Source organism: Spermophilus citellus (genome assembly GCF_964194105.1).
Source record: "Spermophilus citellus genome assembly, chromosome: 3".
NCBI lineage: Eukaryota > Metazoa > Chordata > Mammalia > Rodentia > Sciuridae > Spermophilus > Spermophilus citellus.
The window spans coordinates 25,522,473-25,548,605 of NC_138184.1; the positions used below are offsets into that span (position 1 = coordinate 25,522,473).

At 36.6% G+C, this 26,133-nt stretch overlaps 1 protein-coding gene across 3 annotated transcripts in view; it reads left to right on the plus strand.

Annotated features, from left to right (window-relative positions):
* Positions 1-600: 600 nt before the first annotated feature.
* The window catches only part of OXSR1 (oxidative stress responsive kinase 1), a 97,417-nt gene continuing 71,884 nt past the window's right edge, over positions 601-26,133 (plus strand). The window contains exons 1-3 of one of the 3 annotated variants that reach the window (XM_081285890.1): positions 602-1,012; positions 18,075-18,112; positions 19,980-20,092. In XM_081285890.1, coding sequence (XP_081142016.1) covers positions 20,078-20,092 — 15 coding nt within the window. In that variant the 5' untranslated portion in view covers positions 602-1,012; positions 18,075-18,112; positions 19,980-20,077. Of the gene's footprint in view, positions 1,013-18,074; positions 18,113-19,979; positions 20,093-26,133 lie in introns of all 3 variants that reach the window. The other 2 variants (XM_081285889.1, XM_081285891.1) reach the window with 2 other exon arrangements.

The window sequence follows — 26,133 nt, forward strand, 5'->3', positions numbered from 1 at the left end:
GGCCTTTAATCCTAGTTGGCAGTTATCCACACTCAAAAGCGACCCCACCCAGCCGCTCCCTTGGGCTTCTCCACACCCTCAGGAGCAATTTGCACGTCTCCAGGGTGTGACGGTTACGTCGTGACGTCACTGCAGATAAAGGGGTTAGGAGAGCAAAGTACAGAACATCTTGAAGGACTGGAATCCTACCGCCGAGACACTAGCTGAGAGCCTGGTGGCGGGACTAAAGTTGTGACTGGCATCCACACACACCCGTTGCTCTTTTCATTCCTTCTCAAACCAACCAATGAATGCGACGACGGAGACGGCAACGTGCCCGGGCCTCTAGAAGTGGCTCCTCCCTCCTTACTTGGCTTCTCTGGTCGCCATGCTTAGTGTGGCTACCCACTACCTCTGTAGTGTTTTTGTCTCTTCTTTGGATTTTTGATGCCCTTGAAGAACTCCTTCCTTCACATTTCTTTCCTTTCACCCTCAACTTACAACTTCTTGGAGTTTTTACTTGCTTGCTAAGTAACCAGCCACACTTGAGATGGCAGCTGGAGGCGGGGCCGAGGCGGGGCCGAGGCGGGGCGTGACCGGCGCGGTGACGTCAGCGCGCTGCGTGTCGGCAGGTGGAGGGAGAAGGGAAAGTTTGGCCCGTGCGTGGGGCTCGGGTGGAGGGCGGGACAGAGGGGTTGGGCCCAGGAGAACCTTCTGTTGCGGCTGCTGCGGAGACCGAGGCTGGGACGTGGACCCGGACGAAGAGTGCTGGACGCGGAGGACCAGGAGGCGAGATACGTTGCAGCTGTGAACCCTTGTCGCTTTGCCGTGCAGTGACCGGCGGCTGTTCCTTAGGCAGTTGGTGGGGGCGCGGCGGCGGCGGTTGGGGGTGGGGAGCCGCGCGGCGAGGAGACGAGAGAGGTCAGCGAGTTTGAGGGAGGACCGAGAGCCGCTGCCGCCGTCATGACTGAGGACTCGAGCGCCCTGCCCTGGTCCATCAACAGGGACGATTATGAGCTGCAGGAGGTGATCGGTGAGAGCAGGCGCCGCTGAGGGGGGAGGCGTCACGCTGGGCGGCGGGTGACACGCGGGAACGTGGGGAGCTGCGGGAACTCGAGGATTGCAGCATTCACGGGAATTGGAGGGGCGCTCGTGGGGCCAGAGGTTTGTTAGGCGCGTGTATGAAGCACGGGGTTGGTGGAGCTTTGTGAGGCGGGATGGGGTGGGGCTTGAGGGGCTCGTGGAAGATTTGTGTACATTTGACAGATGCTTGCACGCGAGCGACAGATTGTCTTGAAGAGCAAGAGAAGTGCTGGTGTGGGAGAGGCCTTTTGGGGGTCGTGTGAGAAGTGGGATATTGGAGTTGCGGGCTGAGCCCCCTATTTCTGGGATTGTAAGGTAGATTCATTCCTGCATCCGTTCGAGAACCACGCCAGGAAGTGCCAGACGTTGCTGGGGAAGCTGCAGGTACTGCGCTGAGGAATGTAGACCCAACTTCTGTTTCCTTCCAACGGACTTGCTGGTCAGGGAGGTAGACATTACCTAAGTAGTCAAAAAAAAAAAAAAAAAAAAAAAAAAAAAAAAAAGAAGAATTAAAAAGAACAGATTTTGGCAGGTGATGGGAAGGAAATAAGATGTTCTAATAGAGAATAACCTGGAGACCAAGTTAGGGTGATTTCAGGGAAAATTCTTTTTCTGAAGCAGTGATATTTAAATTGAGCTCTGAAGGATGAGAAGTGAGTCTTAAAGAGCCTAGGGAAGACGTTTTTTCCCCTTAACTGAAGGATGAAGAAATGCAAAGGCCCTGGAGAGGGAAAGAACTTGATATGTTTTAGGACCCGAAGGAAGGCTGGCATAGATAGAGATAAGGGGGAGCCAGATCTTAGGGACCTGTTCAGCCATGTAAGGATTTTGAAATTTTATTTTTAAGTGTCATTGGAGGTCTTCAACCAGGGATATGACACGATCTGATAGATCTGACTGCTGTGCTGGAGTGAATTTGAAGGGGGTCCAGGAATACTAGTTGGCAGAGACCAAAACTTTCACAAAGGTGGATTGTAATTTTCAGAGAGGCTTAGTGATAAGGGGGAGGTTGGGGACTGTGGATGAGGGTACTGTTTGTTGGACAACAATAACTCAAGTGACCTTAGAAATCAAAAGGGGGTGGGTTTAGCTAAACAGAGGCTCAATCCAGCTGACATGAGCAGACCCCTGTGTATTGGAGGAAGAATTGTCTACTTTGCCAGCATGCTGTGCTAAAATTAGTTTTATAACAAAGACTAACTGAAGACTCTTGAGCTGTCTTGCCTGGCTGTCAATGTTATCAGCATTGTGTCTGTGTTTTAAAGAAATGCCAACTTTTTTCTTTTTTTCCCCCCACTTTTCTTGCCTCTTGGTTGTTTTGTTTGTTTGTTTTGGTACTGGGGATTGAACCCAGGGGCACTTAAACACTGAGCCACACCGCTAGCCCTTTTTATTTTTTATTTTGAGACAGACAGGGCCTTACTAAGTTGCCGAGGCTGGCTTTGAACTTGCAATCCTTCTGCCTCAGCCTCCTGAGCTGCTGGGATTACAGGCATGTGCCACTATGCCTGGCTTTGCCTCTGGTTTTAAAACAGCCTAAGCTAAGTTTTATCTAAAAGATACCATATCTTTTACTTTAAGTCACTTCTTGGGTCTATGTCCTTGCTACATGTTGGGTCTTTGATATGTATTGATTGAGCTAGTTAGATCTTTTTGGGGAGGGGTGCTGGGGATTGAACCTTGGGAGTCTTTAACATTAAGTTACATCCTTAGCCTTTAAAATTTTTTTTTTTTTTAAATTTTGAGACAGGGTCTCCACTAAGTTGCCAGGCTGTCCCCAGATTTGCTATCCTCTTGCTCAGCCTTCTGAGTAGCTGGTATTATAGGCCTGTGCCACCCACCCAGAGAGATCTCTGTTTTTGATTGATTACTTCTGGGTCCCTTAATTAGGGTTTCATATTGAAGTAAGGGATTAAATGGGAGATTCCAAAATGATAACAGAAAAATAAAGGGCTCTCTACAGTTATTTTAGAAGAGGAGTTTTGCTTTATTTTCTGGTAGGGATACTTCTTTCTAAGGTGGAAAGGGTGGCTGTAGTCATTCTTAGTATGTTTATTGTTGAGATGACATGGAATTTCAGATTTGCAAAGGCTCTAGAGAGTTAGTGGTATTATTAATTTGGTGTCCTCAGAACCGTAAATTGTCTGTAAATGGGCAATAGAGAGTGACATTGAGTCCTCCAGGATAGGGTTACTTCTTATCCCATTAACCACAGAGTAGTCCAAGGCTCATCAAAGGTTAAGAACTCTACTGTGATTTGATTAGGTTATTTTTTTAAAACAACTTTACAGAGTTATTTTTTAAAACAACTTTTACATTTAATACTATAAAGTGTTCTTATTTTATTTATAAAATGTAACAGTGTTTTAGTAAGTTTGCTGTATAATTGTTGCCATCACCCCATTTTAGGATATTTCTATCAGCCCAATGAGATTCCCTTGTGCCTTTTCATAGTTAATCTCTCTTCCCTTCCCCAGCCTCAGGTAACCACAAATCTATTTTTTTCCTCTATAGATTGTGTTTTTTGAACTTTTCACATAAATGGAATCCATATAACATAATTTTTTAAAAGTCTACCTGATTAAAGGTGAATTTACAGAGTTGGTCAGTCATCACCAAAGGCCAGTTTTAAAATATTTCCGTCATGCCAAAAAGATGTCTCATGTCCATTTGTAGTAACTCCCTATACCCACCCTTAGCCCCAGGCAACCACAAATCTACTTTCTGTCTTTGTAGATTTGCTCTGGATGTTTCATATAAATGCAATCATATAATATGTAGTCTTTTGTATTTATATTTTTTTGCATAATGTTTTTTGAGGTTCATCATAGTGGTGTAGCATGTTGCAGTACATGGTTCCTTTTTATTGGACATCGGTTCATGGACATTGGATTGTTTCTGCTTTTGGTTATTTGGAATAAGGCTGCTATCAGAATTCACATTAAATCTTCATGTGAACGTGTTTCATTTTCCTTGAGTATATCTCAGGAGTGGAATGGCTCGGTCATATGATAAATTTGGTAATTTTTTTAAGATACTGCCAATCTTTTTTCAAAGTAGTTATACCATTTCACATTCTTCTAACTAATGTATGAGAATTCCCATTTGTCAACATTCTGGTCAGCTTTGTTGTCTGTGTGCTATCTTGTATACATTTATGTGGTACTGGGAATTCAACCTGGGACTTCACATGTATTCTACCACTGAGCTATATCCCCAGCCCTGTCTTTTTTTTTTTTTTTTTTTAATATTTTTTTAGTTGTCAATGGGCCTTTATTTTCTTCACTGATACATGGTGCTAAGAATCAAACCCAGTGCCTCACACCTGCTAGGCAAGCGCTGTGCCCCTGAGCTACAACCCCAGCCCTGTCCTGTCTTTTGGATTATGGCCATCCTGGTGGGTATGAAGTGGTATTTTACTGTAGTTTTGATTTTTATTTCTCTAATGACTGATAACAGTATCTTTTGCCTATCTGGATTATCCATTGCTATGTTTTGTTTTCTTACTGATTTATAGGAGAGGGAAAGAGAGTGGTATATGTGTATTCATTCTTCATATAAGTCTTTCATCTGGTGTATGATTTCAGTACAAGTATTTTTATTTGTCTTCCTTTGTGTGTGTGTGTGTGTGGGGGGGGTGCTGGGAATTGAACCCAGGGTCTCACACATACTAGGCAAGTGCTGTCCCACTGAGCCAACTCAGCCTTGTCTTCATTTTCTTAGTGGTGTCTTTCTTTTTTTTTTTTTCGTTTTTTTTTTTTTTTAAGACAGAGTGAGAGAGGAGAGAGAGAGAGAGAGAGAGAGAGAGAGAGAGAGAGAGAGAATTTTTTTAATATTTATTTTTTAGTTATTGGTGAACACAACATGTTTGTTTGTATGTGGTGCTGAGGATTGAACCCCGGGCCGCACGCATGCCAGGCGAGTGCGCTACCGCTTGAGCCACATCCCCAGCCCCTTTCTTTCTTTCTTTTTTTTTTAATATATACTTTTTTTTAGTTGTCAATGGATTATTTATTTATTTATTTATTTATTTATTTATTTATTTATTTATATGTGGTGCTGAGAATTGAACCCAGGGCCCCACACATGCCAGACAAGCATTTTACTACTGAGCACTACTGCAGCCCCCTTAGTGGTGTTCTTTTATTTTTTTATTTTATTTTATTTATTTATTTATTTATTTCAAAGAGAGAGTGAGAGAGGGAGAGAGAGAGAGAGAGAGAGAGAGAGAGAGAGAGAGAGAGAGATTTTTTTAATATTTATTTTTTAGTTCTCGGTGGACACAACATCTTTGTTGGTATGTGGTGCTGAGGATCGAACCCGGGTCGCACGCATGCCAGGCGAGCTCGCTACCGCTTGAGCCACATCCCCAGCCCAGTGGTGTTCTTTTAAAATACAGAAGTTTTGATGAAGTTTGATTTGTCACTTTTTTATTTTATTTATTTTATTTTTGGACAGTATTGGGGATTGAACCTAGGGATTTGTACCCTCTAAGCAAAGGCTCTACCACTGAGCTACAATCCCTAGTCCATAAACACAGTATTTCATAATTAACTATAATCTTCAAGTGAATCTTTTTTTAAAAAATATTTATTTGTTTTTTAGTTGTAGTTGGACACAATACCTTGATTTCACTTATTTATTTTTATGTGGTGCTGAAGATCGAACCCAGGTTCTCACATGTTTGAGGCAAGCACTCTACTGCTGAGCCACAACCCCAGCCCTTCAAGTGAATCTTCACAATTCCTTTATATTTCATCATTTTTTTTTTTTCAGGAGACAAATGGTTGGAATCTAGAAAAAAAAGATTTGAGAAATCATTTAGATTTAATTTTCAAAGGATTATGTTCCAGGGAAATTAGTGTAATTATTTCAAAACCTGTATATTTATTTGGCCTGTAATATTTTTCACATGTGCTACTTAGCACTGTGATATTTAATTATTCTCTCATTCTGTTTTTTTTTCACCTGTAGGATTTTACCAATATTTTTAGTTGCTTATCCAACATAAATTTCCTCTTCTTTAATAAGAGAACCCCAATCTATTTTGTTTTAAGTAAAAACATATTACTCAGTTAGAAAGCTTCATTTACCAACTTCCCTTGTCCCCTCCCCCCCAAATAATATGGAAAAATCCTACAGGCGAAAAAAAAATCTCTCCCTAGGAACATATTAAAAGTGTACCAATTGGGAATTCAAAGGACTTTCTTGTAAGAATTGTATCATCCTAAGCATGTTTTTGTAAGATTTTAAAAGTTATCTATGTATAATTATTTGTAAAAAAAAAAAAAAAGTATGTGCTCTTCTTATAATTAATTATCTTTTTACTATTTTTGAGCTCATTTCTAGCCTGTAGTTTTGTATTGGGATTTTTGAGCCTTTTATACTGTATTTGACATGTATTGAAGTAGTTGTGAAAGTGTGGGCTTTTATTATAAAGGTGTGGACTGACTTGAATTCAAATCTTGGCTCTTATTAGCTTTATGATCTTGGGGGCAAATTATATAACTGGTTTTACTGTTAGCTTTTGTCTAAAAGGGTGATAATAGTACCCGTGTCATTGGGGCTGTTACATGGATTGATTGTATTAAATGGTCCAAAAAGTGGTTGTTATTATATCCAACTTTTTTCCTCCTTTCTTTTTTGTATTTACAATTTTCAAATTTTGGTATTGACAAAATATAAAATACTATGTGATTTGTAATCTTGTAACACTGTAACACTTCGATATTTTGAATCTATTCTTGTGTATTGGAACATTCCTTCATCTTCCATTTTTTTTCCTTCTTTCTCAGTTCCAGGTCTTATATTCAAATTAGATGGATTTAGGGATTCATGTTAGACATGGTAGTATACCTTGTGTAAGTCCTGCCACCATGGTATTGCCAACAGTGCAGTATGATGGCAAAGATGAAAACCAGTCTGCACCATATGGCTTTTATTGTCATGTCTTGAAAAGTCTCAATAAATATTTAGTTTATACCTAAGACTAGGTTTAGAAAATTGAAAATTTCAGACTAGGTTTAAGATTTTTTCTTCTTCTTTAAGATGGGCATGATTCACTTGGCTTTGGTGAAGGCAACCCACAAGCTTTATTCTCTACTCCCCCTGCTTTTTTTTTGTTTTTGTTTTATTAGTTTTTAATTAGCTACACATATTGATATTTAAGTAGTAGTTTCCAAATACAGATTTCAGAACTTCACCTCAAATCCCTTCATAAATGTGAGGATCTTTGTGCTCTTATCAATAGAGTGATGCATAATGGTATATTTTCCCCTTGATTGGGAGACTCTGCTGAGGTAACATTTTCAGTGAGGGCAACAACAGTTTCATAGGGTTCTATAAAATAGGGATTATGTTTGTCTGCATGTAATGCAAATGAGGCATAGCAATGGCTTAAGAAATACTTTTCCCCTTATGTGACAAGAGAACTGGAGGTGGCAGCCAGTCCAGACTGTCAGGTACCAATGATCCTGGTTTTTCATATCATTGCTTTTAGCTCTCATTCTCATGGCTGCAAGATAGTTGTTCCCTCTCTAGCTTCATGCTTGCGTGTGGGCCAGAAGAAGAATGTGGCAAAAGGACAAAGACACATGACAGCTAAATTGGCTCCTGTTCAAAGGGCTTCGTTTCTTGGGTGCCTTACTCAGTGATTTCCACTTCTATTTATTGGTTTGAACTGTGTAATTTTTATTTTATTTTTTTGGCAAGGGAAGTTGGTAAATGAAGCTTTTTAGCTGAGTAATATGTTTTTACTTCAAACAAAATAGGTTGGGGTTCTCTTATTAAAGAAGAGGAAATTGTATGTTGGATAAGCAACTAAAAATGTTGGCCTTGGGTTTTGTTTTTTAAGTTAAAATAGTTAAAAAAGACATTGCAAGTAAATAATTAACATAGTAATCATATGTAAGTTACCTTTAATCTAAAGAGGTGACTGGGTGTGGTGGTGCACACCTGTATTCCCAGCAACTCTGGAGGAAAAGGCAGGAGGATTGCAAGTTCGAGGCCAGTCTCAGCAACATAGTGAGCCCTGTGTCAAAAAATCAAATAAGATAAAAAGAACTTGGGGGGCTGGGGTTGTGGGTCAGTGGTAGAATGCTTGCCTAGCATGCGTGAGGCTCTGGGTTCCATCTCCAGCTCCACATAAAAAAGAAAATAAAGGTACTGTGTTCATCTACAACAACAACAAAAATATTTTAAAAAATTTTTAAAAAATCAAAAAGAATTGGGTATGTAGCTCAGTGATATAAGTGCTCCAGGCTGAATCCCCAGTACCAATGGGGGGGGGTGTGGAAACTAAAGAGGTAATTGCCTACCAATTAAAAATTTAATATTGAAACATGTAGTTTCGATTTGGAGGCCCTGTGTTGCTTCTTATTAACTCTATGACTTAAGTCTTACCTTTGCTTATGTTGTTTGTAAAATCAGTAATACCTAATTCATGGGATTATTTTAATAGCTAGATGAAAAAAAGGGATACAAGTAAAGAAAGTGCTCAGTATAGTTCTTGGTATACAGAATAAGTATACAATAAATGTTATCATTCATGATGGTAACAGTTCGGACATGCTGAAGATGACTGGGTTATTTTGTGTTTGTTCTGACCCAAGCAAGTAGGTTTTTTTTTCTCCTTGAAAATATATTCTATACTTGATTGATAAATTCATTAAACAGATATTTCTTGAACTGCTGTTATAAGCCAGGCACTGTTCTGAATACTGGAGATAAAGTAGTAAAGCAAATAGATAAAATTCCCACTTTCATGGGGTTCATAATCTAGTGGTGGTAGTGAAGGAGAAAAATAGAGCAGTGCTAGGGACTGGGGACTACTAGGGATGGAGGTGGGGTATGGTTTTAAATAGGTCAGGGGAAGCCATACTGAGAAGGTGACATTTGAATTAAGACCTGAAGTAGATGAGAAGTGCTTATCCATAGGAACCTTATTCCAATTAGAGGGAACAATGAACACAAAGGCTCTGAAGTAGAAGCATGCTGATGTGAATAAGGAATTGGAAGGAGGTGAGGGAGGCCAGAGCTGGGGGAGACAGGGTGAAGTGACAGGTGAAGAGGTCAGAAAGGTAAGTGGTACAGATGCATGGTCCTTATCAGATAAGTCATTGTCAGAATTTGGTTTTTGCTTTGAGTAAGATTGAAAATCATTGCAGGATATTGAGCAGAGGTAAAATAGTTGTGAAAATAGTTTTTGTAAGGATGATAGGAGAGGTTATCAAGGGGAGGGGGAAGTGTAGTGGAGGTGGTATTGGTTAGACTCTGGATATGATATATTTTGAAGTTAAAAGAGAATTTGCTGTTGGATTAAATGTGAGAGAAAGGGGAGATAAAATGACTCCAAGCTTTTTGGCTGGAGTGTCAGGAAGATTGGCATTACTGTCCCTTGAGCTGGGAGATCACCAGAATGAGGAGGAGGGTGAGGGATGATTCACATCATGCTGTTTGAATAATTACTCAACACATATGGCAGTGTATCTTTATTTTCATCTTGTATGAAGAGAATAGCCTGATTTTTATGATGGTGCCTGTTTTTTTTTTGGGTGTGTGTGTGTGTGTGTGTGTGTGTGTGTGTGTGCGCGGCCAGCCAATTCTAGAAGCCTTAATTTTCAGTGTGACTCTGACAAGATTCTATTTAGAAAAGGGCTTACTCCACAATTCAGGTGACAATACCTTGTTTGCCTTTTAGAATGAACAGTCTGGGTTGGCTCATTCCTTTAATAAATGCAAAACCTTACTAAGGATTACTTTAAATAGTCTTTGGAATTTACCTGTTAGAGCTGTGACCAAAATTTTTGGGAAAATATCTTTAATTGATCTGACTTATTTGACTTATTTTTTTCCTCACAGGTTAGGAGTAATATCCATTTTTACCTTCCCTTAATTTCTGGGTCTGGTAAGTTGGAGAGAGACTCAGAACTTTTTTATTTTTAATTTCCCTCATGTGTGGGTAACTCCTTTTCTTACTTTCCATTTTGAAAGGTTTTAGGAGAAAGCTGCACCTCTATTTTTGCACACCAGTCCATTCTGGCGTGTACACTGACAATGCAGTTAAAGAATTAACTAGGAGAGAACAGAAGTTAGAATACAAACCAGTGCAAAATAATGAAAGTCTGACTTTGGGTATTTTATTGGAAATTGCTTTCAAATTTTCATTATATCAGGTCAGTGCTTAGTGGAGGGCACATCAGGGAGATAGCTTTTCACACTTTGAAATCATTCCTGAGTAGTACTTCTTACCCATATGTATGTGTATTCATACTGAAATAACAGTTTTTACAAAGTAACATTTATGTTTGCTGCCTATAGTGCTTACCCATTCTGTTCATACTAAGAAAAATGATGGTAAGCCCAGTGTAAATAGACTTGTAGTTTAAAAAAAACTGCATTAAGAAGCCTGCTTTAAAGAGGAGATAAAGCATTTAAAAAATTTGTTCTGCAATCCGTTTGTTACTAGATTTTTGAAAAATATTGGAGATAATAGTTTATTAGAACTGCACAATTCACAAATAGCTAAACTGTGGAACCAACCTAGATGCCCTTCAGAAGATGAATGGATAAAGAAAATATAGTATATGCACACAATGGAATATTATTCAGCAATAAAAGAGAATAAAATTATGTCATTTGCAGGTAAATGGATGGAGTTGGAGAATACAATGCCAAATGAAGTTAGCCAATCCCCCAAAACCAAATGCCGAATGTTTTCTCTGATATAAGGAGACTGATTCATAATGGGATTGGGAGGGGGAACATGGGAGGATTAGATGAACTATAGATAGGGCAAAGGAGTGGGAGGGGAAGTGAGGGGAAATGGGGGTAAAAAAGATGGAGGAATGAGATGGGTATCATTACCCTAAGTACATGTATGAAGACATGAATGATGTGAATATACTTTGTATACAACCAGAGATATGAAAAATCATGCTCTGTATGTGTAGTGAGAATTGTAATGCATTCTACTGTCATATATAACAAATTAGAATAAAAAAGTTCACTTAAAAATAATTATGAATAAAATTTTTTAGGTATTCTTTTACCCTCCTATTTGCATTATTAACTACTATTTTCTTTCTTTTTTTAAAAAAAATATTTGTTTCGTTATACATGGGCACAATATCTTTATTTTGTTTATTTATTTTTATGTAGTGCTGAGGATGGAATCCAGGGTCTCGCACGTATGAGGTGATTGCTGAGCCACAACCCCAGCCTACTATTTTCTTTTTGATACTGGAGATTCAACCCAGAGGTGCTTAACCACTGAGCTACTTCCACAGCTGTTTTTATTTTTTGAGAGAGGATCTCACTAAGTTGCTTGGGGCCTCGCTAAATTGCTGAGGCTGTCTTTGAACTTGTAATCTTTCCTCTTTAGCCTTCCATCTCTGGGATTTCAGATGTGTACCACTATGCCCAGTAAATTGCTATTTTCTATAAAGTAAATTTTTTTCTAATGAAAGAACATGGTTGACTTTCTAATTAATGGTATTGAAAGTATTGAGTTTTTATTGGATTACTGTACTTCTCTATTTTAGAATCTTTAAATATTTTGTTTTTGTTTTGGGAAAAATCATATGATGATGGATGAAAATGATTGTTGGATAGAACTGGAGCTTGCAAGTTTCTTTTTAATACTGGGTTTGGTGAAACCTTTATAGTTTGTCTTTGGTCATTGGTTAAATCACACCAGAACTTAGGGAGATTTATTCATTAAGTGAGTGAATCTTTGAAATAAAGATACTTTAATAGATGAGCAATTATGATTGATAATACTTAGGTTTGATGTTTCATTGTTGGTGTAACTAAATTTATTCCTTTATCTGTGCAGTATCTTCCCTTATCTATGGTTTTTTTCTTGCAGTTTCAGTTACTTGCAGTCAACTGAAGTCTGAAAATTTTAAATGGAAAATTCCAGAAAAAAATAATTCACAAGTTTTGAATTGTGTACTGTTCTGAGTAGCATGATGAAGTATCACATCACCCGTCCCCAGTATGAATCATTCCCTTGTCCAGTGTTTCCAAGTGGTATTTGCTACCTGTCCCCTTGCCTGTTTAAATAGCCATCTTGGTTATCAGATTTAATGTCATGGTATTGTAATGCTGGTGTTAAAGTAATCTACTCAATAAAAGTGCAAAATGTGGGCAATTTGAATATTCCAAAGAGAAGACACAAAGTGCTTTCTTTATGCAAAAGGGTAAAGATTCCTAATAAGAAAAAAATTGTTGCTAAGATATATGGTAAGAATGAGTCTTCTATCTGGGAAATTGTTAAGAACTGGAAAGTATGTTATTAAAATGTTCTTTTATTATTGTTTTACCTATTACTGTGCCTATTTTTAAAAATAAATCTTATCATAAGTATATGCGTATAATAAAAATATAGTATATATAGGGATTAGTGCTGTGCATGGTTGCAAGTATTCTCTGGGGGCCTTGGAAGATGTCCTCTGTAGATAAGGGGAGAGTACTGTATTTTTAACCTTGGCATGGTTTTGGTTTACATATGTATAACATTAATATGTTTAAGGCTGGTATTTTAGGTTTTGTGTATGTAAAATAGTCAATATAGGGTTACCCAGGAGTAGATGTGAGAATTAACACTGGTTAAAAAGACTAACACCTTTTGTACATTTTTGAAAATTAATAATCAGTGAACACATCTATATATTAGAAGATGTCTGTTATATAGGGTCAAAGGTACCATTAGAGGCCACATTGTGTTTTCTGTGATTTGAGAATGCTTCTGCTCCATGATTAGCTTCCTTCTATTCTGTAGTGTTTCCAAGAGTCAAGTAGTGGCTACTTGCTGAAGACAAGAGAGTTTAGATTTTTTTAGGGATTCCTTGAAGTGATGTGAAAGGAAGGGAGCTTAATTGCAAGCACTACCATTCTGCTCAACTCTACCTGTATTCATGTGCAATAGAGCATGTTCAACTAAGAAGCAGACAAACTAAACAATTTCAGTAGTAGCCTGTTGGATCATTTTTATTAAGCAAAGGATTTTAGTGTTCCTAAACAGTTGTGAAAATTGTTCAGTTACAATATTGGATGATGTTATTGAATGTAAACGTGTTCTTAAATATTGGATCTCAATCTAAATTTTGCGTTATTTGAGTTTTGTGCAGTTTTTGTTATCATTGGGATTTGGGTTTATCTATGTCAGTATTGACTGTGGTTATGTGTGTGTGGCTTTAGACAAGGATTTTTCAAATAGATTTAAATTTAACACATGTATACTCTGTTGAATTAGATAGTTGTATATGTGTATTATTTGCAATTTTTAATGTTTGAAACACATTAATTTAGAAATTTGACACACTTGAAGGATTTTAAATAATAGCATTATTGAGATGTAATTCACATACCATAAAATTCAGCCTTTTAAAATGTACAATTCAGTATATTTGCAGAGGTGTGTAACCATCACCACTAATTCCAGAACATTTTCATGATTCCAAAAAAGAAACTCCATTCCTGTTAACAATACTTTCCATTTCTTTCTCCCTATGGTCCCTGGAAACGGCTAATTTACTTTCTGCTCCTAATGGATTTGCCTATTCTGGATATTTTATACAATTGGAATCATACTATATATGGCCTTTGTGTCTGGTTTCACTTTGTGTGTTCAAAGTTCTTCTGTGTCCCGGGGTTGTGGCTCTGCGGTAGAGCACTTGCCTAGCTCGTGCGAGGCCCTGGGTTCAATCCTCAGCACCACATGAAAATAAAGAAATAAAATAAAGGTATTGTGTCCAACTACAACTAAAAAATAAATTAAAAAAAAGTTCTGTGTTGTAGGATGTATTAGTACTTTATTCCTCTTATTGCCAAATAATTCATTGTATAGCTGTACATTTTACAGTCCTACCAGCAAAGTAGGAGGGTTCCAGTGTTTTTACATCTTTATCAGCACTTATTATTGTCTTTTTGATTTAGCCATTTAGTGAGTGTAATTTGTAGCTTACAGTTTTGTGAAGGGATTTTTAAAATTGAAAACTCTATTAGGAAGTTTTATATACGTATGCATTATATGTTAATTATTATTTTGAATGAATAGGAATAAGAATAATGAAAAGATAGTAACATTGAAAAAAGTAAAATTTTAAATAGTATATTCAATTACTGTATCTGAGTCTAACCCTTTAAGATCTTTACTGTTAGATCATATAAACAAGGCAGGTTTAAGATGGTCTCTACCATGTTTTCATGTTTATCTAAGTTGGTTTATAATTCAGAAATTATTACAAAAATTATCAAGTTTCTTCTGCTACTGCAATATGGGTTCTTTGCTAGAAATCTAGAAAGCTTCTAGAAGATTTGAGTATTTATTTCAATAATATAAAGATTTTCTTCTTGTAGTATAAATAAAAATATGACTTATTAATTGGGAAAAAACAACTTATTTTTTTAAAAAACTTTTTTTTGTACTAGTTATTTATTTATAATAAGTCAATGCTGAGGATCGAACCCAGAGCCTTGCACATGCTAGGTGAGCGCTCTACCGCTGAGCCACAACCCCAGACCCAAGAACTTCTTTTTAAATTATGTTTCTGTGCATTAACATTTACAGACAGTACTTTCTTGTCTTTTTGTTTTTGGTGCCAGGGATTGAACCCAGGGCTGTTTAACTACTGAGCATCACATCCTCAGCCATTTTTTATTGAGACGGGTCTGATAAGTTCCTGAGGTTGACTTTGAATTTGTGATCTTCCTGCCTTAGTGGATAGTACTGTTTTTTAATCTGGTGTTTTGCTGATGAAGTGGTACTCCTTGCCTACTCCTGTTAAACAACTTTAATAGTTTCTTGTATTTCCTTTTAGAAAACTTAAACGTGTATCATTTTATGTAGGAGGGGCTTGAGGTGTAGCTCAGTGATAGAGTGCTTGCTTAGCATATGCCAAATCTTGAGTTCAATCCCCAACACTACAACAACAAAAACAACAACACTGGCTTCTAACATACTGCTTTGCTCTTTGCTTTTTATCCCTTAGATATTTGAGTTTTAAAGCATATACTTTCTTTTAGATTATGTAATTGTTTTGTTTTTTTAGGCTGGTATAAAAAATCTTCTGAGATAATTTTTTTCTTTTTTCTCTCTCCTCTTCCTCCTCTTCTTCCTCTTCCTGTTCTTCATACTGGTGATTCAACTGAGGGCACTTTGCCACTGAGCTACATCCTTATTAGCACTTTTTATTTTTTTATTGTAGCACAGGGTCTGGCTGTGCTGCTTAGGGCCTCGATAAATTGTTGAGGCTGATTTCAAAATAACCATCCTTTTGCCTAAGACTCTCAAATCCATGGGATTAAAGGTGTGTGTCACTGTGCCCAGCTAAGGTTCTACCTTTAAAGGAAACAACCACAGATTGCCATGGAAACACTTTGAGGTGATCCTTGGGATTATTAATTTTTATAGTCTTCTGTTTTATATTTAAGTTTGTGATCTATTTTGAGTTGTTTTATTTAAATAAAAGGTTTAGGTTGAAGTTCATTTTTTTGTCTTTGGATGTCTATCTGCTCCAGTACCATTTATTGACAAGGCTATCTATCTAATTCCATCGAAATGCTTTTGTACCTTTGCTAAAAATGGGGCACATTTATGTGAATCTGTTTGTGGTTTCTATATGTTTTGTGTATCTATCCCTCTGCCAATACCACACTGTCTTGATTATTGTAACTGTATAGGTCATGAAATTGGGTAGTGAGTCTTTTTGTTTTTTTGGTGATACTAGGAATTAAATCTAAGGCCTCATGCATGTTAGGTGCAACCAATGAGCCACTTCCCCAGACCAATCTTTCAGCTTTGTTATTGTTCTTCATTAGTGCATTGGCTATTGTGTTAGCTTTTCATTGCAGTGATTAATTATCTGATAAGAACTACTTAGGAGGAAAGGTTAATTTTGGCCCATGGTTTCAGAGGTTCAGTCCATGTTCTGCGTACTCCAAGGCAGAAACATCATGGTGGGAGGGTGTTGCGGAGGAAAGCTACCTAGCTGTGGGTGGGTGGAGGTAGGACAGAAGGGGCCAGGGACAAAATGTATTCTTTCAGGGAACACTGCCAATGATCTGCTTTTCCATCTAAGTCCCATTTCCCAATAATCCATTCCACTATCAATGGATTAATTCACTGATCTGATCAGAGCCCTCATGATCCAGACATTGTCTGAACAGTTTTCCCTCTGAACTTTGCTGCATTGAGGTCCATACTGTCAACATGTGAGCATTTGGGGAACATTCCAGATCCAAATCATAGCAGTTATTTTAGGGACTTTCCTTTTCCATATAAACTTTAGAATAAGCCTGTCTACAAAATACTTTGGAATTGGGTTTAATGCAATTTCTATCCTATCTATCAGTTTGGGGAATATTGATATTTTTACTGTGTTGAGCCTTCTAATCCACAAACACAGTTAAATGTCATTAGTTTTTCATCCTGAAAGATTTTTCATTAGTATTTTGTAATTTTCAGCATACATGAGATTCTGTACATGTTTTATTAGACTTATTACATTTTGGAGGGAGCAATTATAAATGGTATTAACATTTTAAAATTTGCTTTTACTCATTTATTGTTAGTGTATAATGAAATTGATTTTTGTGCATTGATCTTGTATGTTTCAGCTTTGCCAAACTTGCTTACTAATTATATGAACCTTTCTTGTAGCTCTGTCATCTGCAAATAGGAATTGTTTTTTTTTTTTCCTTCCTTTCTGATATGGGTGACTTTTATTTCTTTCTCTTAATTTATTGTAGTAGATAGGACTTCCAATACTTTGTCAAGTAAGAGTTAAGAATGGATATTTCTATTGTCTTCCTCATCTTAGAGGGAAAATAGTCTTTCATTATTAAATAGGATATAAATTGTAAGTTATTTATTTTTTAGATATTCTTAATGAAGTTGGCCAGAAATTCTCTATTCCTGGCAAAGGCTTTTTATCATGTTGATGAATTTTTCCAATGCTTTTTCTATTCCAGTTGATGTGATCATGTAATTTTTCTTCTGTAATGTGTTGCTATAGTGTATTACATCGATTTTTAAATATTTTACTAGCTATGCATATCTGGAATCATTTTACTTGGTTGTGATGTATTCTGTGTTGCTGATTCAGTTAGCAAATATTTTATTAAAGATTTTGCATCTTATTTCAAAATACATTTTTTAGTTGTAGATGGATAACAATATCTTATTTATTTTTATGTGGTACAGGAGGATCACATGTGTGAGGTACTGGGTTTGAGCCACAACCCCAGCCTCAAGATTTTACATCTTAAAATCATAACAGATACTGGTGTGTGGTTTTCTTATCTTTATCTGGGTTTAGTATTGGTAAAATGGCCTCTTAAAATGAATTCGGAAGTGCTTCTGCTTCCTGTTTCTAGAAAACATGTGTAAAATGGCTATTAATTCTTTTAATGCAAAGCCATCTTGGCCTGGAGATTTTGGGGGAACTTTAGAATTACAAATTTAATTTTCAAAGTAGTTATGTTATTGTATTATCCATATCTTGGCTGAATTTCAGTTGTTTTGGAAGAATTGGTTTATGTTTTCTAATTCATTGAATTACAAGCTAAGTTGTTTGTAGTATTCCCTTATCCTTTTTTTTTTTCTTAAATTGAGGTAAGATTTTACTATTTTAAAGTACACTTCATTTATTTTTAGTGTATTAAAATCTAATTCCAGAACATTTCCAGAAAAAGCCCATGTTCATTAAGTAGTAATTCACCTCCCTCTTTTCCCAGTCCATGACAACCACTAATCTACTTTTTCTCTGGATTTGCCTATTGTGAACATTTCATATAAATGGAATCAAATAGTATGTGATCAAATAGTATGTGAGTGTTTGTGCCTAGCTTCTCTTACTAATTAAGCATGGTGTTTTCAGGGTTTCTCCACATTGTAGCATGTATCAGTATTTATTCCTTGGCTCATGGCTACATCACTCCAACCTTTGCTTCCATTATTTTATCTCTTTGTCTGACTTTGACCCTCTTGCTCCCCTCTTTCACATTAGGACTCCTGTGAGTACTGTGCCTGCACAGATAATACAAGGTAATCGCATCTCAAGATCCTTAATTTAATAACATCTGAAAAATCCCTTTGCCATAAGTAACATACTGTCAAGTTTCAAGGATTAGAACACATACATGTTGGGGTGGGAGGCATTATTTTTATATACCACATGGATTTTAGATCATTTCATCATTATTTCACTGTTCTCTAAGGCTCTGTTCTTTTTTTTGTCTGTTATCTTTGTTGTTTAGATTGAGTAAACTATTGATCTTGTCCCTAAAGTCACTGAATTTATCCTCTGTAATCTCTACTCTCTTATTGAGCCCTTTCAGGAAAGGTTTTATCTCAGTAATTATATAAGTTTTAGTTGTATAATTTCCATTTGATACGTTTAAGAATAACTTCTGGGGCTGAGGTGTAGCTTAGCACTAGAGCATGTGCATAGTGTGTGTGAGACCCTGGGTGTAATCCCCAGAAACCCCTCTGCTCAAATTCCATTTCTTTGCTGAGATTTTCTATTTTTTTGTTTCAGTAGAATTCACAACTGTTTATTGAATTTTTTTTATGATGACTGCCTTAAAAAAATTTATTTTTTGGGGGGAGAGAAGTACCAGGGGTTGAACAAGGGGTACTTAACAGTGAACCACCTCCCAGCCCTTAAAATTTTTTTTTTTTTTTTGAGATAGGGTCTTGCTGAGTTGCTTAGGGCCTCAGTAAGTTGCTGAGGCTGGCTTTGAACTCACCATCCTTCTACCTCAATCTCTTGAGCTGCTGGGATTTCACACTGTCACACCCAGTGTGCTTTGAAATTTTTGTCATAACATTCCAACATCTTATTGATCTTGGTATTGATGTCAGTATGATGTTTTTTCTTGTTCGGATGTGTTTTTCCTGGTTTTTCATGGGTATGTCAATTTTTGATTGTATCCTGGACATTCAGAATATTATGTTAGAACACTCTTGTCTATTTTAATCTTCTAATTTAGCAGTTCCCTGTTTAGGTTTAGCATAGCTGCTGTCCTACTTTTGTGAGCTGTAATTCCTATGGTAATTTAGTTTTCAGAGCTCTTGTAGTGCTATTCTCTTCTACTTTATTCTCTTGACACCACTGTTCCTTCTTTTTAGATGCTGCCTTGGCTGTCTGGTGGCAGTGGGTCCCTGGCTTCATTACTGCTAAGGGCAATTTGCCTTGGCATTGCCGCAGGTGTAGGGCAGAGATGCAGCTGCCCTGCAGTGTATCTGGCCTACCACTGTTTTAGGTGTGGGATGAAGGGCCCTGCTGATGCTGTGGGGAAGCTGGCGCATCACTGTTTTTCATGAGGATTAGGAAATGTTTCTCTCCATTGGGTCTCTGTTGAGCTGTCCCTTTCATAGTCATTTGGCCAGAGAGCAGAATTTTCTCATTTGTCTGTCTGTGCATCCACCCGTCCACCCACTTCCCTCACTATTGTTGGTACCTGGTTACAGGCCTCTCTGGTGTGTAGTCTGGGATATGTGGAAGATAGAAGGAAACCCCAGTGAACTCACAGTAGTGCTTTCCTCAAGTCCTGAGTTCCCTGGCTAATCTTCTGCCTCCTTTCTAACTTTCAGGGTCCTTGTATAATTGTATGTTGTTGTTTTTAGGGTATTCAGTTGTATGATAGAAGAGCAGGGAAATGTGGGCCTGTGCCATCATATTGTAGAACTAGTACCCTAGAAATTTTGAATTTTTGCACTGGTATTTATTTTCAGTGAATATAAAGTGGTTGATGCTTTTATTCACTTTGCTCTTTTAGAGTGTTTCTTTGCATCTGTTGTTTACTCTAGGAATAATATATGACTCTTGTTTAAATAGTATGGGAATTAGAAGTGTCATGTCTCTCTGTATACATTTATTTATTTACTCATTTTATGTATTTATTTTTAGGGAGTGGAGCAACTGCTGTGGTCCAAGCAGCTTATTGTACCCCTAAAAAGGAGAAAGTGGCAATCAAACGGATAAATCTTGAAAAATGTCAAACTAGCATGGATGAACTGCTGGTATGCACATCTGATTTCTTAAATGGAGGGGCATACGTCTATATATTTATGTGAGAGTGGGAAATAATATGAAGTTTTTGGTTTGTTTCTTTAAAAAAAAGGTTTATATGTATTTATTCACTTATTTTGTGGTACTGGGTATTGAACCTATTGCCTTGTGCATGCTAGACAAGTGTTCTATCTCTAAACTATATCCTCAGCCCTTTTTATTTTTTTAATTTTAGACATGGTCTTACTAAGTTGTCTAGACTGGCCTTGAACTTGCAGTCCTCCTGCCTGACATCTCTAAGTAGCTAGGATTATAGGTGTGCTCCACCATGCTTGGGTGGGACTTACTATTTCTTCATTAGTAAATAATGTTTATTGTAAAATGTATAAAACCCAGGTAAGTAGAAAAAAATAAGTTATAATCCTCTCATTCCGAGATTAACATTTGCTATGTAATCTTTCAAATTGTGAACATTAAATCTATTCCAGGCTAGAGATAATAGCTCAGTGGTAGAGCACTTTCCTAGCATGAGCAAGGCCCTGGGGATGATTCTTAGCACCACCAATAAACAAACAAAATACATCTTTTTTTTTAGTGGCAAGATAATTATATATATATTTTTTTTATTGAAAAATTTATTATTCAACTCAGATTCTGTGTCTATAACTGTGGATTTAATGTTGTTTTTTTGTTGTAGTATTCTGTTGATAGATGACTATTTAAGTTGTTCTTTGGTACTGGATGATTACCATGTTTCTTCTTTTCTTCTTGGTATAAATAATGCTTGCTTACATCTCTGTTCCCTTAAATATTATGGTATCGTGATTCCTGGATCAATGGAATATTCCAAAAAGACATAGATTTCCTAAATTTAGATTCCTAAATACCAATTTGTATTAAGACCATTGATGCAAGTTGAGAAAATACCCACTCCCACCCTCCCGAGGCAGCATTGTCTTCTCCAAAGGCTAGGGAAAGGAGGAAGTAATGTGAGTCTCAAAGATTAATAACTGTAAAGAGATTAAAATGTCATCATACAATAATTGTTTTGTACTACTTTTGTGCACAGTGATGCTTAGAATAGTTTTAAATACGTAATAAGGACTCAGCAAGGAAAATATGTCAATTATCATTTAATGCTTTGAATCCTCTTTCTTTGGCATTAAGTGGAAATAATAATACCTGTTTTGGGTACCTCATGAGGTTTTTCTTGAAACCCACTATAAACTTTAATTTCTTTTATTTAGCTATAAAGCTATAACAGTATTTAAAACCATATAAAATGAACTAGTAATTTTTCTAAGAGCATATAAAGCTAGTAATAGAAAAGGAAGGGCTTAGGACTAGGATGACCTGCCTATCCAAAGTTTTCCACTGACTCAAATTGTTTCTCTTCTTTCTTTTCTTTTTAAAGTGTTTTTTTTTTCTTTCTTTTTTCTTTTTTCCCTGATGCTGGAGATGATAGAGCCCAGGGCCTCTCATGCTAGGCAAGTATTCTACCACTGAGCTATATACCTATAGCCTTCCACTGTCCCAAGTCGGATTTAATTTCTGATATTGTCTGTACAGAGTTTTAGTATTACACAGTAATTGAAATGAAAAAAAAAATGGATTTATATTTCGAACTTTTAGCAAGTATGACACATGTATCTCTTCTGGAATTGGTAGCACATGCACAGAAGCTGGAGTGAGTTGCTGGAATGATCTTGTCCCATCTTTGGTGAGAGAACATGCACTTGAAATGTGAGGCTGAGTGTAATCCTATTTGAAGATCTAGATTTACAGTTGCCAGCAATATCATACAGCAACATTTGAACTGCAGTGATGATAAGGGAAGCCTGCAAATTGTAAACTGTCAAAGCAAAACAAAATTCTAACCTACATATTAATACTAGAGTTTGAGAAGCCCAATTTGAATACTCATTATTTACTATTTATTGTACATTGTCTATAATGATAGAGACAAGAGACAAGATAAATAAAAAGCCTTATTATTTACTACTTAAGGATTAAAGAAACTGAGGTTCAAAGCTTAAATAACTTGGCTAAGTTCACATGATGATAATAGCAAACATCTTTCAGTACATTAGCCTCAAACATGTCTGAGATAGGTAGTAGCATTATTTCTTAGATGAGGGAAACAAATCATAGAAGAGGTGGAGTCAGTTTTTTTGACTCAAGTCTATTCTATTTTGTGTAGTATGTTGCTTTTAATCTTAGTTCAAAAGTAGAACATCTCTTCTTAAATATCATAAAACATCTATCTAGTATTTTTGTTTTTATGTCAAGGCCTTACTTTTAGAGGAGTACAAATTGATTTATCAAAAGAAATAAAATTGGTTAGAGATCTCTAAATTTTATCCAGAAGTATATATTTTGGCACCAGGGATTGAACCCAGAAGTGCTTAACCACTAGACCACATCACCAGACCTCTTTATTTTTTATTTTGAGATAGGGTCTTGATAAATTGCTTAGGGCCTTACTAAGCTGCTGAGGCTGGCTTGAACTGGTGAGGCTCCTGCTTCAGCCTCCTGAGCTGCTGGGATTATAGGCATGTGCCACCATGCTGGCTATCCAAATATTTTAATAAAGTCTTAAATGGCAAGTATAGTAAATATGTACTTATTAGCAAATATGAAAAAGAGCAAAAGTGACTTTTAATAGAACAAGTTAAAAATAATTGGCTTTTGGGGGAGTTGGGGAAATAAGCAAGAAAATTCCACTGGACTTGAAGAAATTTCAGGAATATATGGAATGCTGGAATCAGCTAATACTCTAAATTTATAATGAATCATATTTTCTTTGTAGAAATACATATATATGTATATCTGTCCATTTCTATTAGATATAATGTTAATGTAACTGAAACAACATTCTCGTGGAATAATTCTTGTATGCGTGGAACATACTCTCATTTTCTATTATATTTTTATTTTTTTATTTTTTTTAATTTTATTTTTTTTTAAAGAGAGAGTGAGAGAGGAGAGAGAGTGAGAGAGAGAATTTTTAATATTTATTTTTTAGTTCTCGGCAGACACAACATCTTTGTTGGTATGTGGTGCTGAGGATCGAACCTGGGCCGCACGCATGCCAGGCGAGCGCGCTACCGCTTGAGCCACATCCCCAGCCCTCTATTATATTTTTAAATGCAACTTTCTTAATTGATTTTGTGACCCATAAATAGGTTACAACTCATAATTTGAGGTGTACTGAGAGGTATTGAGACTGTACATTTCAGGTTGTAACAATTGTAAAGGAAAGGAAGACACAGGTTTCTTAGATGCAAAATTTGTTTATAGTCCCAAATAAACTGTCCATGAGGGCAGAGGCTTTATTTATTCTATATGAATAAATGAATACAGTAACATTACTTGGGGGACTGACTGAATTGTGTGAAATGGAGGAAAACTGCCTACTTTTGAGTAATTAGAAACCTGGAGTGTAAATGCTAGAAATCAAGATGAGTGAGTTTCACAAAGGAATGTAAAGTCACTATTAAAGGAAGAAGAAAGCTTAGGTGGAGAACTAAGTAGTCTTAACAGAAAGCCTTACATAACAGATTAATAAAGGACTTTTAAGAAAGCAGTTTCATTAGTAGGGGTAGAATTTACCCCTACTAATGGTTGTTGAGGAAACTGCTGGGAACTTTGAGTCAGAATGAATATACCACTTCTGGAAAACATTTATATATTTATTTTTCCTTTTGAAAGGAAGAGGAAAAAAATAATTTTAGTGGGAGTTAGGGTTTAAAGGAATAGAGGGGAAAAAAAGAAATATTTAAGTCCCTTTTCATGTTTGAATTTTGTGGGTTTTTTTAATAGTTTCCTATTGGAAAACCCTTTGTAGTAAGCCCTTTTCAAGTTAAAGCTCAAAATCCTTAGCTTTACGTTTAAGACCTTCCATAGTTTGATCCCAAGTCTTTGCACTATTGTCACCCTCCTGTGTAATTCTTTTTCCCTTTACCCCTCTCTGTTACTAAGTCACTAAGACCTCTTGTATCTCTTTATTACTACCTCTTGACTCTTCTTCTCCTTCTTTTTTTTAAAATGTTTTAGTTGTCAATGGACCTTTATTTATATTCAGTGCTGAGAATTGAACCCAGTGCCTCACACATGCTAGGCAAGCGCTCTACCACTGAGCCACCACCCCAGCCCCTCCTTTTTTTTTTTTTAAACAGTGCAAGGGATAGAACGCGGCTTATGTGTGTTAGATAAACGCTCCACCACTGGGCTGCACCCTAGCCACTTAAATTTTTAAACCCTTTATTTATTTTTTGTAGTTGTAGATGGACAGCATGCCTTTATTTTATTTGTTTATTTTTATGAGGTGCTGAGGATTGGACCCAGTGCCTCACACTGGTAAGGCAAGCGCTCTGCCACTGAGCCCCAGCCCCAGCCCTTAAACCTTTTATTTTGAGAAAACTTTTAACAGAAAAGTTGTAGAAGTAGTACAAAGAGTTCCAACGTGCTTTTCATCCAACTTCTTCTAATGTTAACATAACTGTAGTGCAATTAACAGAATTGAGAAATTTATCATTCTTCCATCATCTCTCACCCAGATGGTGGCAATAGCTTGAAAAGTCTTTGCCTCTAGTCTTGGCTTCATTTACTTCCTATGTTGTAGCAAGAGTGATTTATGAAAAAAATATATATGGTTAAACTTTTTATGCCTTCCTATAGCTGTTAAGATGAAGACTAACTTTTTTGACATACTTACAAGGTCATTTATGTTCTGGTTGTAGGTAGTTAAACAATCAAAACCTTAAAATCAAAAACCTACTTATCTTTCCTATTTCAGTGTCAGTGCAGTAAAATTTAAAAGACTTCACTGATTATGACTCCTATATTTTCTCAATATGTTTCTTCACTGAATTTATATAATATCTAGTACTTTTCTCTCAAAATTATATTTACTATTCTTGTTGTAACAGTATAACTAGCAAGGTACCTGGCACACAGTTGGTATAGTAGGCACATAAAAAATATCTGTAGAAAGCATGAATTGTTTACCATAGGCAGATTTATTTATTGTGTCTTAAATGTATCTGACATATTTCATCTTATTTAAAAATCACATTACCTTGCACCTTATACTGTTATCCTTTTTTTCACATCCTATAGAACTAAACCTGGTTCCCACCTCCTTTGTAAAGAATTCTTTGGTCACATTTGCCTGCCTTAACTATTCTTTCCTATGATTCTTGTAACATTTAATATATTTATTACTCACTTAGCACATATGTGCTATCCTGTCAGTTAGCTCTTTTATGTACATATCGTATCTCTTCAACTCTGTATGTCAGTAGACAAGTGCTTACTTCAGTTCCTTCTTCCTTTTCTTTCATATTTACTTAGCTTTTAGTGCAGAAGACCATGCAGGTGAATTTGGGGTTTACAAAATATATATGACAAGGTCCTTGACATAAGTGAATTTATTTTATTTATTTATTTTTTTTAGAGAGAGAGAGAGAGAGAGAGAGAGAGAGAGAGAGAGAATTTTTTTTAATATTTATTTTTAGTTTTCGGCAGACACAACATCTTTGTTGGTATGTGGTGCTGAGGATCGAACCTGGGCCGCACGCATGCGAGGCGAGCGCGCTACCGCTTGAGCCACATCCCCAGCCCCATATAAGTGAATTTATATTCAAGTAGAAGCTGAGAAAAAAGAAAACTGGCTTTTGTGTGAGCACTTCTTATGAATCAGAAATTATGAGCAATTCACACACTGTGTATCTTATTGAACAGATATCAAGGACCTTGTGCAAGGGCATGAATAAATGAAAAGCTACATAAAGTGCTGTTGGATTTCATTTACTCAGCAAATATTTATTGAAGGTGTTCTGTGTGCTGGGTGCAATGATGAGTTCTAAGAATAATCTTAGTTTTCACTGAACTTACAGTTTTGCGGGGGATGCAGAAAATAAATAGGCAGTTATAGTATGGTATGATCAATTCCACAGGGGTTGGGAATCAACTGTTAAGTACTTGCCTTCATGTGGCTCTTAATCTAGGAGTGAGAGATGAATAAGCATAAAGTGTACTATCCAGTACA